A 13,917-nucleotide genomic window follows, 5' to 3' on the forward strand; every position below is an offset into this window, starting at 1 on the left:
CTTAACGAAGTCCAGCTTAATCAGTGACTGTGGCCGTGGTCAGAGCCACGCCGGCCCACACCGCACAACTGAAGGAATTCGTTAGAGCGCAAGGGCCCTGGAGCTGCCAGCAGCAAATTAGAACCAAGCTGCTCTTTAAGGACAAGCTGGAGCAAGCACACGGGGCCGTGACCACATCCGGAAGGCACGTCGCATTATCGGGTCCTGGCTTCTTGGATGCGTGAGATCAGCATGACTCTCCACGTCTCCAGAGTCACCCAGGCCGGCAAGGACTTTCTAGGGGTCAGAGTATCAGTTAGAGGGCTCCCCGCCACACCTTCCTATTCCCGCACTCAGCAGTCCCCCACATATCAGCAAGGCCCCCCGATTCAGGTCTCTGGCTAAACCTTTGACCCATTTCCCTTTATCTTCAGCAGAGAAGACACACGCACGGTGTCTCTCCCCGCTTGACCCTAATTTTATTTGAGAAATAGCTTTTATTCAATATTTGGCTATGAAGATTATTTTTTACATATTGTGGAATTGGTTTATAATTTGTTTTGGGACTTTTGCATCTATGTTTATGGGTATGATTTACATGTAATTTTTTCTCTTACTATCCTCGACAGTTGTGCCAGTCTCATAGAATAATGCTCTATGCCATAAAATAGTTCTTCATGTCTTTCCTTTTGGGCTAATCAAGATTCCCCAGAGATTTCCAATCTCCTGGGCGCTAGAGTTCTTTTCTTTTCTTTTTTTTTAAAGTTTTATTTATTTATGAGAGAGAGAGCGCGCAGGGGAGGGGGGAGGAGCAGAGGGAGAGGGACAAGCAGACTGCACTGAGCGCAGGGCCTGACATGGGGCTCCATCTGAGGACCCGGAGATCACCACCCGAGTTGGAACCATCTCTTGATGGACGCTTACCTGACTGAGCCACCGCGAGCCCCTGCCGGGCATGAGTTCTAGGAGCACAAGATGGCAGAGAACATTCAGAATGCAAATACTCAATCCTCTGATGGTACTTTCATCCTCAGCTCTGTTTCTGACCTCCAGACCACAAACTGTTTTTCTCTCTTGAGAATAAATCTTGATTGGCAGGGGTGGGACAGTCACCCAGCTGCCCAAAGTAGGGAGGGGATCTAACAGACATTCAACCCTCCAGTTACCCTCCTTTCGCTCCCAGTTCCCTTATTGGCTATCTGGAGCTGCCATATTCGGATTATGCAACGTAAATTGGTTTGCTCAGCACTGGCTGTCTCCACCATTGGCTGAGGATTCAATTTTTTCAGCTCTGCTAAATCTCTCAATGCCTCTGTCTGGTTTCTGGCGTGTTGCTTCTCTTCTGTTGCTCTGGACATTGTGGATTTAGGTCTTCTAAGCGCATCATTTAACAAAGTGAAGTGTGTCTTCCAGTTTTCAAATATCCGCAGTACCTATAATAGTATCCTCCTTTTAATTTGTGTATGTTTTAATTAGTCTTGTCGAGATCTGCTAATTTACCTCATTTTTTTAAAGAACCAGCTTATGGCTTTGTTGATCCTATCTTTAATTTCTGCACATGCATTTTATTTCCTTCTTCTTTAGGTTGATTTTGCAGTTCTAATTTCTTGACATCGATGTTAGCTCAATTTTCAGTCTTTCTTCCATTCTAATAAAATCTGAAGGCTATAAAATTTATGTACTGTTTTAGCTGTACCTGTCATTTTGCATATGTAGTATTTTTTTTTTATCATTGTTCAGGTTAAATTTCCTTTGTGATTTCTTCTTGGACCTATGAGTTAATTTCTAAACATATAGGAGCTTTCTAGTTAGCTCTTAATTTTAGTTTCCAACTTAATCGTTTGGAAATTTGTTGAGCTTGACTCTACTCCCCAATATATGGCCAATTTTTGAGAAAGTTCCATGCGTGCTCAGGACGAACATGCAGTTATTAGACACCGTGTCCTACAGATGTCCATTATACCAAACTTACTAAACGCTTCAATCTTTTATATACTCGAGTTTTTGGTTGCTTGATCTATCAACAATCGATAAGTATGTTAAAATCTTCCATTATGATATTGGATTATTTTTCCATATAATTATGTTTTTGTTTTATACACTTTGAAGTTACGAAGTACATACTAATTTATAATTCAGTATCTTTATATTTTTCTGGAGAACCAAGTAAACATATAATTATGCAGTGATTCTATCTCTAGTAATGCTTTTTGTTTTAAAGCCTATTTCCAGGGTCACTGCGTTGCACAGCTCCAGGGAGGCTGTGAATAACATACCCTGGCATCAGTCTCTTTGGTTATTCAGAGTAGCCCTAATTTTGCTAATTATTAGTATAGCCAACACCAGATTTACTTTGGTTAGTATCTGCCTGATATATCTTTGCTATCTTTTTTATATCCCAGGTTGCTGATGTCTCTTGTAATTAGCTATGGCTGAGTTGCTTTTAAAACTCCAGTTTGAAGGTCTCCTGGGTGGTTTAGTCAGTTAAGCGGCTGCCTTCGGCTCAGGCATGATCTTGGGGTCCTGCCTGGGATTGAGTCCTGCTTTGGGTTCCCCGCTCAATGGGGAGTCTGCTTCTCCCTCTCCCTCTGCCCCTCCCCCTGCTCATGCCCTCTCTCAAATAAATAAAATCTTAACAAAAACAAAAACCCCTCCATTTTGACAATTTGTCTTTTTTCAGGAACATTTATACATTGTAATTATTAGACACATTTACATTTATCTGTCTTATTTTGGACACTCTATTTGTCTTGCATTTTTTCTCTCTCACCATCTTGCCTTTTCATGGATTGATTATATTCTTGCTTGGAAACCATATCCTGCTTATTTTTTAGTAGTTCATCCAGAAAATTTTAGGATATATTAACATACCAAGGTCTAAAGTTAATCGATATATTTATCTTCCTCCTGACTAATATGTTTCGTCCAATCACCTCCCTAATTATCGTTACCTACTTTCATGTATTTTAGTTTCACCTTTCTTTGAACCCTATTAGACTTACCTACAGGCTTTTCGTCTAGATGACGCACGTTTTTATCACATTTCAGATCTCCTGTACTGGATCACTTCCCTTCTGTTTGACTGAAAGTGTATTTCACTTCACCCTTGTAAGGCAGTTTCATAGAGTATAGAATTCTAGGCTCCAAGAAGATGTATTTCACCATCTTCTTGCTTACATAGTTGCTGATGAGAAGTAAGCTGTCAATCTCACTCTCTTTTCTTTGGAGGGAATAATCTGTGTTCCTGGATGCTTTTAAGATCTGTTCTAGGGTTTTGCCGTGATGCGCCTAGAAATGCGTTTATTTATCTTGCTTGGAACAGCAAGGGTTTACAACAATATTGTAAACACTTCGATTAAAGCTTGAGCCTTTAACTAATGTTATCTTGGAAAGTGCTATGACAGACAACATCCCCAGCCTGGACTGAGAAGATTCTAGGAGAGCCAGAAAGGTTGGGGGGCTCAGGCACTGATGGAAATGTTGATTAAGAGGCTGTAGTTATTTGCTTTCAGTGAAAGGGAGACCCAGTCTCAGTAAGACACATACTCTCCAGCCAATTCCAAGGCTGGGCCCAACAAAGCTTCATTTCTTACTCTTGTAGAGACCCCGGATCTGGATGAAAACACGGCTAAGTGGCAGGGACACAAGCTCTCTTAGGTATGGTGCTTGGCCATCCTCAGCGGAAGCCAGTGACGGTCAGCACCGGCTGGGAAGGGTCATTTATACCACAGAGAAGGTGAAGCAGGGAAGCCCTGAACAATCTTACTGTTTCTCCATTTTGAGGAATATGAGTCATCTGGTTGCTTTCCTTTGTTGCTAAATAAAGAAACTCTTAGATAGATCAAAAAAGGCACTTACTCTGATTTAGCAAAGTGTTTTATTCAAAAGCTTCTCAGCACCATCTAGTTGTCAGAAAGAATGGTATCACCTTTTCCTGCCCACCCAACTCCCAATTCCAGAGGCAGAAGTTAAACCATTGGGCTGGAGCTCCCCCTAAGGATTATAATTCAGACCATGATAAGGTTTTGGCTGTTCTCACGCTCATCTTTTTCTAAGCCTCTACTTACCCCTGACTCGAGTAGAGCTGTGCTCCCCCCCAGTTCCAAACAACAGGAAGGAATCATGTCAGACGTGATCAACCTCCCATTCCTGGGCTAGTAGACGCACATAAAATGACCTTGAAAAAAACGGAATTCAGTGACTGCCATGTAGGAAGGACAGTGATACTGTCAGGCAGCATGCAGTTTGAAAGCTCAAATCTTAGGATAACCCTCCCCCAACTCTACTCTAGAAACAAGGGGCGTCAGGTCCGTTTTCTCTCCATATTCTTCAATTGCTCATCCTTTCCTGTCTTATTAAAAGACACTAAAGCAGACCTTTTTGACAGAGTTAAGACAAACAATGATATCTGATTAAAATGCTAAGAGATCCTGAGGTGTTGGAGATGAGGAGAGTACATAGTGTGACCTGATCCTTCCCTTTAAGAATACGTTGTTTCATCATAAAGCACACTTCCCCGAAGAGGTTCCTGGAGGAGAAATCCAAGAGTCTGTGTCCTGTGGGGACCCGTGTAACTTTGGCTTCAGTCCTTGGGTCTGTCCTTTGCAGCTACTTCAGGTCCTGGAGGAGGAGGGAAGAGCTGGGGGCAGCATCAGTCGGCCAACGCCCCCATGGGGTCCCAGGCCGGCAGGACAACGGGCTCCTGCCCTAACACAGCTAGCACCTCTTCAGGGACATGCTTCCGGTCCACCACCACTTCGTAGACGTACTCAGAGAACCACTCGTCTGTCATGCACAGGTAACCTGGAGAAAAGAACAGAAGCCTCAGGAACGCAGAGGGCGAGGGGTGAAGAGCAGAAGCCCCCCTGGCACTATAAAGCAGCTTTTCACGGAACCTGCATTTGCACACGCTTTGCAGCTTTCCCATCTAGAACCTCACTTCCCCTAAGTCTTACCAACAGTTCTGTGAAGCAGACGGGACAGGCATGGCTATAATTTCATCAGTCAGAAAACTGGGGCTCAGAGTAACTAAGTGACATGCCCTGGTCACACAGGTGAGGTTCAGACCCGGGCCTCGGACCTAAGACCGCTCGCAGATCCTGTGCTGTTTCACTGCCCAGGCTGGGTGGGCTGAAGCTGAGTGCGGCACCCCAGAAGACAGGTGGAAAGGCTTCTTGTTACTACAGCCCACATCAAGGGCACTGATCTCTGGGATCGGACAGGCAAGCACACTCCCTCCCTACCCTGCCCACCTTCTCAGCATCACTGGCTCCTCTCCGACCTTGCCCTCTACTGTCAAGTCCTGCAGGCAGCTCAGCGGCTAGGGGAAACCCCGTGGGGCCATGTCATCATTCCCAGGTAGCTGCTTATTTGCAGATGATCCTGTGTAAGTCAAACGATACCGCAGTCTTTGCTTTCCTAGTGGGAAATCCGTGCGAACATCAGGCAGAACTGGGAGACTGAGACAGCATCTTGACCTCTTTTCCTCAGTAAGGCCCCAGGGCTTACGGATCTCTCCAGCGGGTAGAACTGTATGAACGCCCCAGGTTGAGAGCTCAGCTGAGAGAAAACGTGGTGTCAGCAATCATCTATCCATCTTAGAAGCCTGCCTTTTCCTATTAGGAAGATTAACCTGTATCTCCACTAGGGCTCCACTAGGACAAAAATTCCCCTTCCGGAACGTACTTCCAACAAACCTAAATAGGGAAAAATGTTTCACTTGAGCCACGGATAATAGAGCAAAATTAAAGTGAGAGACTAAAGTGTGTGTATTTAGAACAAGAATTGGTCAAGGAGAGAGCACAGAGCACAAAAATGTGAGTCTACACGGGGGTACGACGTGCACCCACACATCCAAGGACTCACAGGAACTAGCGACCACCACCACCCCCATCTTACCATATATGGTACCTGTTCTGTACTAGACACCTGAGCCATTTTTCTCTCGAAGTGTTTGTTCAAATTGATTTCTGTGCTGTATCATTTCTCACCACCCGGGACCAAGAGAAAGAAGCTGAAGCTACTTCTCCCGAGGCAGTCCTCTAGTGCAGCAGGTCTCAAACTTCCAGGCCCCAGTATGTTCTTAAAATGATTGAGGATGCCAAAAAGTTGTTTATGTGGGTAACACCTACTGATTCTTACCATATTAGAAATTAAAACAAAGTTAAAAATACTAACTCATAAGAATTAAAAAAAAAGTGAATAGAAATAATATATTTTTAGGAAAAAAAAACATTACATTCTCCAAGATAAAATAAACTTTAGTTAGAAAAATGGCTTTGTTTTACAATTTAATGTCTGGCTTCACAGAAGACAGATGAATTCTTGTATCTGCTCCGTCTTCAATCTGTCGCCATCTGTTGCTCTGGCTGAAGGAGAGGAAGTAAAATCTGGCCTCACACAGATATGTTGTTGAAGGGAAGACCTTGCAACCCCCCTAAAAGGGGCCCCAGGGACCCGCAGGGTTCCTGAGAGCATAATTTGACAACTGCTGCCCCAAAGGCCAGACCGATGTAAGTAATTAAAATGCAACATGATGGCAAGTCTAATTGTGTCAGCTAAATGGTGTCACAGAGGACATTATTTAACATGAAAACACAACTGTTTTGGTGAGGTCTCCTGGGCCCAATTCTCCTCTGCACCTCTGAGAGAAGCCAAGGACAGCTCCCCCGGATGTGGCACAGGATGTCTATCGGATGCGCGAGAAAACGCCCTGGAGAAGTGCTCAAGGGCTCCCTCCAAGTCAGGTAAGGGAACGCATCTCTGTCCACGGATGCCTGCCTCCCGATCCCGCGCTCCTTTTCTCAGCCGCGGGTACAGGCAAGGGGAGCACAGACCAACCAACGCGGTAGCCTGGGCTGCTTCTGGTCCTGCCTTGATTAAATACTCCAAAGTCCCTGGCTCGGTGTCAGTCGAGCACCTGGCCTGCACCGCCACCAAGTTCTCTCAACGGACAGACAGTCCTATCAACTGATACCAACCATCAACTGGGGCAGAGGAAGCGCCAACCAGTACCATTTCTTGCTGCGTCCTAAGTCACTGCTTCCTGAGAAATTCCTTATCTGCCTTCCCCAAGAGGGGCTTTCAGTGGGCAGGAAACCAGACTACTAAACACCATACCATTTGAAACATTAGTCACCCTTCCCCTTCCCATAATGCAAGCTAAATAAATCCCTAGAGTAGCTCTGGACAGTGAGGCAGGTGACGGACAGAGGCCGAGTCACATAATAAAGTTCTGTGTCCTTATGACAATACTATCATCACACAATCAAATGAGTCTCCAGAGGGCACAGAGAAAATGGACAATAAGTACACGTACACTATCTTGTTCTGAAAGCAGATCAGATTAAGTCCGCACAAATTAAAACTCCTATCAATCGCAATCCGCCCTCTCAGTGTCCCTACCCAGAGGACCTGTCTTGATTAGTCTCTCTCTTCAGGATATGAGTTCTTTGGGGGCCCACAAAACCCTCACAGTCTAGGTGGCAGCCAGGTAATTGCACCCTGAGCAGATAAGGAACTTGGGGCTGCTGTAACTGCTGTATCCCGTGTGTCTTGGGAGTTTGAGATGAGGCTCAGCGTGTCTGAAACCGAGTGAGTGCTGTGTGAGGGAGCAGCAAAGTGCCCATTCGGGCAAGTTTATTTTCTTATTTTTTCAGGTAGGTTTAAAGTGGCTGTTCTGATTTGAAGAAAGTTGCGGCTTCTAGCCCTTAAGCACTTTGGCCACTAGGAAGAGGCACTCCCCGGGGAAAAAGGCGAAAGAAAAATCTGCAACAAGGAGCCCAAGGTTATACTTAAGGAAACAGAAAGTCAGATTTAGGAACTAAGGTGAAATCACATTTTGCTTAAGCTTTAAAGTGTTGTTTACATGCAATGAGGAAGAAATAAAATAAGCGAATAGTCCCTCAAAAAAAACCCTGCCAATGTTTCTGTATTTGTTAAGAGAGAGGGTAGTGTTGGTCTGTAAAGGGAAAAACAGTGTCTGTTGATACAACTCGAGACTGATTAGGCCAAATTCACTCAAACCGAATAGTACTGAATAGGTTAGTTTAAGGGGAAGAAGGTCTTTGCCTGAAAACAGTTTTCTGAAATTCTACCAGAGATCTAACATTTCAAGCTTTCAGCCTTGATTAAGGTGATAAATACATTACCATTTAGGAATTAGATATGTTTTCTATTTTTTGCTCTCTGTCTTCTATGGGGTATTTCACCTCACTAACAAATGATTTGTGGTTAACGGGGGGTGTTTTTGGGGGGCTATTTTTGAAAAAGGTGTGACAAAATCGACTTTCTGCTCTGCTCTGACGGATGTGTCTGGCAGCATGGACCTAAAGAGGCTGGACCCTCGAGGCCTCATTAAGTCACTGCCAATCGTTCACCCGATGGTAATAACGCAAGGCTGAAGAAAGCCTCCAAGAAAGGAAAGCAAAAATCTCACTGGCATCTGTCTCATATTTCCAACGTCCTCATAAATACCGAGAAACTATTTCACAGAACGTCAGCCAGTCATTTAAAATGAAGTTGCAAAGACCATGTAGCAACATGGAAAACATTTAAGCGATAAAAGTAAAGCATATAAAAACGATATATATTACATAATTACAATGACGTTATGAATCCAGATATGCAGGTGAAAAAACCTTACCAAAAATAAACAATGATTTTTCTTCAACAGGGCTGATTTTCTCCTCAAAACTTCTGAAGTCTTCTATTGGTTTTTGACTCCCAATCCTAAAGATTACCCAAATAATTAACCCTCGTTTTAACAGATTTTGGAAACATGGGAAGAGGAGGAAGATGAAAGGGAAGAAAACGAGGAGGAAGAGGAAGATGAGACGCGGGAGAACCGCCGACAATCCCACCGTCTGACGTAAGCCCTGGTCAGATTTTACACACAAGCCTTTATAAGTAAGTTTCTGCGTGTAGACTCCATACATTTAATAAAAACAAGACCTCACACACGCTCTTTTATTACAAAGTGCCACACAGGCTGTGTTTGCTGCTTCATCTCTTTCCATGTTAATTTAAGGAATACAACTATCTACATCATAACTTTTAAGTGCTGAATCTGGATGAGTAAGCCAAAGTGAATTTAATCAATCTCCTACTGATGAAGTCTGGCTTGTTTTTCATGCTTAGAAACAACGCCGCTATAAATATTTTTGCAACTAAATCTTTGCACATATCCTTAATTATCTATTTAATTTTCTTTTCTTCAGGATAGCTGGCGCTCTCGCACACGAACCCACGCAGTTTTATCTGGTAAAGCGAATGATTAGAGGTCTTGGGGCCGAAACGATCTCAACCTATTCTCAAACTTTAATTTTCTTTTCTTAAAAGATTTTATTTTTATTTATTTGATAAGAGAGCGTGCACGCAAGCACAAGCAGGGGGAGTGACAGGCAGAGGGAGAAGGACAAGCAGGCTCCCTGCTGAGCAGGAAGCCCAACGCGGGGCTCATCCCAGGACCCTGGGATCATGACCTGAGCCCAAGGCCGATGCTTACCCGACGGAGCCACCCAAGCGCCCCAATACCTTACATTTCTATAGAGTATGTTGCAAACGTACAGAATGACACAATCCCTTTGAAATGGCATTTGGCAGTATCTATAAAACGTGCAAATGCATTTATCCCTTCACTAATGCCATTCCTGGGACTTTATCCTACAGACGTGCAGTACTTGCACGGACACAGTATGTATTTATGCACAGGAACTAATACTCGTTTAGCGCTTGCCATATGCTAGGCACTGCTCTAAGCATCGCGCATATGTTAACTCACTGCAATATTGTTTGTAATAGCAAAGGACTGGAAATACCCCAAGTTCCACTAGTAAGGGAACTGGGTGAATAAACTATGGTACATCCAGACAATGGAAAATAATGAAGCTGTCCCGATACGGAAACACACTGATATGAAGTGCCTCCAAGACATGCTGTTCGGTGAAGTGAAAGCAAGAGGCAGAGCAGGGTGATACGGCGCGCTGCCGCTGATGGACTAAACCACACTGAAAACCGAGAACAGAAACTAACAGCAGTGGCGACCTGAAAGAGGGGAAGGGAGTGGCAGAGACGGAAACAAGATTTCTCTTTATATGCTTTCTTATAATTTGATTTTGGGATATCGTGATTTTATTATTTATTAAAAGAATCATACGTTAGGAAGCAAAACGAAACAAAAGCATACCCATAAATCTGCAGGGAGCCCCATTTCACAATGCAATTTCACATCCGCTCTCCTTGTTTTGATTTTAATCCTGCAACAACACTACAAGGCAGGAAGGGTTGGTACGCATTGTCTAAAGTCATGTAGCCCGTATTCAAACCTAGGTCTTAAATGCGGTCTTTTCCACGGGGCTCCGCTTCCTCCTACAGAGCGCTCAGAGACTTGGCAGCTACGGCCGAGGCAACAAGTCACAGCGCGTAATCTGGTTCAGGCACCCGGTTGGCACCAACTCCACCTGCTCACACATTCCACATGGAAGGTCATGCCAGGTGCCCAGTTTTGTATCTTTAAATCAAAGAGATGTCACGTGTTCCGGGCGCATGTATTTAGAAGACAGAGACAGGCTGGGCTGGATGTTAAAAAAAGAGAAAGGGAACCAAAAGCACCATTTATGAGACAGACATTGGACAGTGATCTGAGAAGAGGCTTCTTTTTCCTCCAGAGTAAACCCCAAAGTCTGGCTGTATGGTGGGGACACATTCATGTTCTTGAACCTTTCGCTGATAAGAGATACTCTTTTTTTTTTTTTTTTAATATTTTATTTATTTATTTGACAGAGAGAGAGACAGCCAGCGAGAGAGGGAACACAAGCAGGGGGAGTGGGAGAGGAAGAAGCAGGCTCATAGCGGAGGAGCCTGATGTGGGGCTCGATCCCATGACGCCGGGACCACGCTTGGAGCTGAAGGCAGACGCTTAACCACTGTGCCACCCAGGCGCCCCTGATAAGAGATACTCTTAAAGCTTGATATTACCTGTGCCTTTTTAACAGAAACAAAAGCTAGAGAACTTACAGAGTGAAAAATACGGTAGGGAAAGAGGGTTGTTTTGGTTTATGGGTTGTATTTTTTTTTAAACCATCAAATCACAACCAAGTTCAGTGAGCAGAAGCATGTGCTTCTGAGGAAGCGTCCTCTGCTAAGGAGCCCAGAAGAAGCCCATCTGCCTCCGTGCTGAGGAGAGAAGGCAACGTGCCAACAGTTGAGATTTCTCCTGTCCCTGGACCAGTAAGCACGAGCCAGACAAGCCTGAGAACACACACAGTTCCGGCCAGGTCTCTAACAATGGACAGGAGAGGAAAGATCCAGATGTCATCCAACGGCCTATTTCCCTGCTGAAACTCAAATGACTTCTCTCTGACCCCCAAACTGTCACTACTCCTGTTTCAGGCAAAGCGTGCTTTCTGATCTCCTCAGAAGCTCGCACTATTTCTTGGCCTCCTTCCTCGGACCTGCCTGAAGCCTGCTGCACGTGCCAAGAGCTACCTTCTTTTCAGCCACCTTTGCTCTGGCTGGCCTCCCACTTCCTTTCCAAAAACGTAATGACCTTTCCTAAAACTCCACTCCCTCTTGAGGACTCACTGAGGCGCCTTCACAGTTCCAATCACTCACCATCTACCTTGCAACTTCACTATTTTGCACTTGTTCTTGTGTTTATGTTTTACTTACTCGTTCTTATAATAAATTGCAAATACTATATACGGAGCAAGATTTACGAGCTCAGCTGTCCCAGCTTCACTCCTCCTGTCTCCTCACTGCACCCAGCACTGGAAGGGTTAGTCCTGCTGCCGGTGGTAGAAGAGCACAGCTGGGCTTCCAATCTCTTTCTAAAACCTGCCCCAAAGCCTTTTCCCTTGACTCATTTTCTGACTACCTGGCTGCAGCACGACTCACCAGGTTCTCCCTGACGCCACGCAGGCCCCTGACTTCTTGCTAACCCCTCCCCGACCTCAGCTTCAGTGTCGTCCTAGCGTCTCCCCATGGAGGCGCCTCTCCAGTTCTTCCTCTTTCTCTGTCATCTGCCTTCTTGGAGAAATCGTCTTTTCTTTTCCCTGGCTGGGTCTACTTACCCTGCATCTTACAGTCTGAGGAGCACACCACGAATGCCACTTCTGTCACATCACAGCCCTCTGCAAGTCCCCTTCCCGGGTCCCTGGTGAGTAAGTATAAATTCCTTGGAGGGTCCGACATTCATTCCACCACGCTCTGTGCACGGTCCCCTGCATCCCATCTATAAATGGGAGGTGATGCTATTGCTAATGGTTTTTCCTCAGCACTGGGTTTATTCACCGCCGCTGCTTTCTCTCCTCAAACGAAGCCCGCATGACGAGCCATCCACCCGGTAAACCGGTGATGCAGCACAATGGTCACCCTACGATCCTGAATTCTTAGAGATCTGAAACTGGAGGTGTGGGCAAGTGACACAGCCCTCCTCTAGAAGAGAACGCTTAAGGGGCCTTCTCGTTCTGCCTTCACTTGTCCACAGGTAACAACAACGGGAACGACGACAGCTGATATTCTCGAGCACTTCTTAGAAATGCCTGGCACGGTTCTCACAACAACCCTACGAGGGACGTACAATTACTACCCCTATTTTATAGATCAGGGACGTACAGGTTTTGCGGTTAAATACCACGACCAAGGTCATACAGCCAACAGGTGGGACTGCCGGGACCCAGGTGGTCTGGCTCCAGATCCCGTGCTTCCCCTTTATCCTTCTCAAACCAGTGCAAATACATCCTGGAGACAGGAGGGTTGCAAACAGTAGATCCTCTCCACAGGAGAAAGCCAATACACGCACAAAACTCTACGCGAACGTGAGGAGATCTGTCCCTGAAACTGAGGCCCGGTTCCAGGTCAAAAGGAGCTACTCTGCCACAGTTTGTCCCCTCTCACAAACGGTAGCCTTTCCTAGTCACACACTTTGGTAAGGAAGCAGCAGTCAACCTGAGAGCTCACGCTTGCGCTGGTCCACTCCTATGCACTATTTTTTAGCCTGAGTCATGCGGGCTCTTTGGTTAATAATGATGGAGGACGAGAAGTCCCTCTGAAAGAACTCTGAAACTCAGAGTTGGTAACAGCAGCACTTTTCCCAAGCTGGTAGAGACATGAAAACCCTGAGGTGACATAACAAATTTGTACCTTGCCCCTTTCCAGGAAGTCAGAAGCCTCTGGTTTTAGCTCATATAATTTTCTCTAATTTCAGTACATTCAGCTCAATATTATCTATAATATGCATTATTTGTGCTAGAATTACAAAACTGAATCTCAGATCTGCAAATACTACATTATCTTTTATAGGTAATATACATTTTTAGGGAAGCTGTCTCTGTCAAATTAAGAAACCTGAATCCTAGGGAGCCTGGGTGGCTCACGGCTCAGGTGGTTAAGTGTCCCACTCTTGGTTTTGGCTCAGGTCATGATCTCATGGGTCGTGGGATCAAGCCTTGCGACAGGCTTGGGGAGTGCGCCTGCGAGTCTCTCCCTTTGCCCCTCCCCCAACTTGCATGTGTGCACTCTCTCTCTCTCTCAAATACTCTTAAAAAAAAAAAAGAAATCTGAATCCCAGTTCTCTCTCTGACACAGTGCAATCCAAGTAAGTCAAAACCTCTCAATAAGTTTTAGTTTTTTCATATACAACACGGGTATAATCACCCATGCTCATATCCGGAGTTACTCTACCTCGATGCCATGAGGAAAAATAAATACAAACACATCAGCAAATTTTGAATTCTTATAAAGATAATATGAACTATACATACTGAGTACGTCTGACAGAAATATGGAATACTCATAAACTCTCCAGAGTTATGTTGCAGCGACAGTTTGAAAAATGCTTTCACACATTATTTCACTGGATGGCTATGCACAAACAGTAGGCCCTCATAGGGAAACAGAAATTATCCACATTACTGATAGAGAGATGTGAAAGTATAA

The 13,917-nt window shown here is 44.9% G+C and overlaps 1 protein-coding gene across 2 annotated transcripts in view; it reads right to left on the reverse strand.

The window, feature by feature from the left end:
• Window positions 1-3,839: 3,839 nt before the first annotated feature.
• Window positions 3,840-13,917, reverse strand: part of BLMH (bleomycin hydrolase) — a 53,380-nt gene continuing 43,302 nt past the window's right edge. Inside the window, exon 12 of one of the 2 annotated variants that reach the window (XM_026517784.4) lies at window positions 3,840-4,782. In XM_026517784.4, the coding sequence (XP_026373569.1) occupies window positions 4,631-4,782 (152 nt within the window). In that variant the 3' untranslated portion in view covers window positions 3,840-4,630. Of the gene's footprint in view, window positions 4,783-10,068; window positions 10,554-13,917 lie in introns of those variants that run through there. The other variant, XM_057318136.1, reaches the window with a different exon arrangement.

This window comes from Ursus arctos, unplaced genomic scaffold (genome assembly GCF_023065955.2).
Source record: "Ursus arctos isolate Adak ecotype North America unplaced genomic scaffold, UrsArc2.0 scaffold_24, whole genome shotgun sequence".
Taxonomy (NCBI): domain Eukaryota; kingdom Metazoa; phylum Chordata; class Mammalia; order Carnivora; family Ursidae; genus Ursus; species Ursus arctos.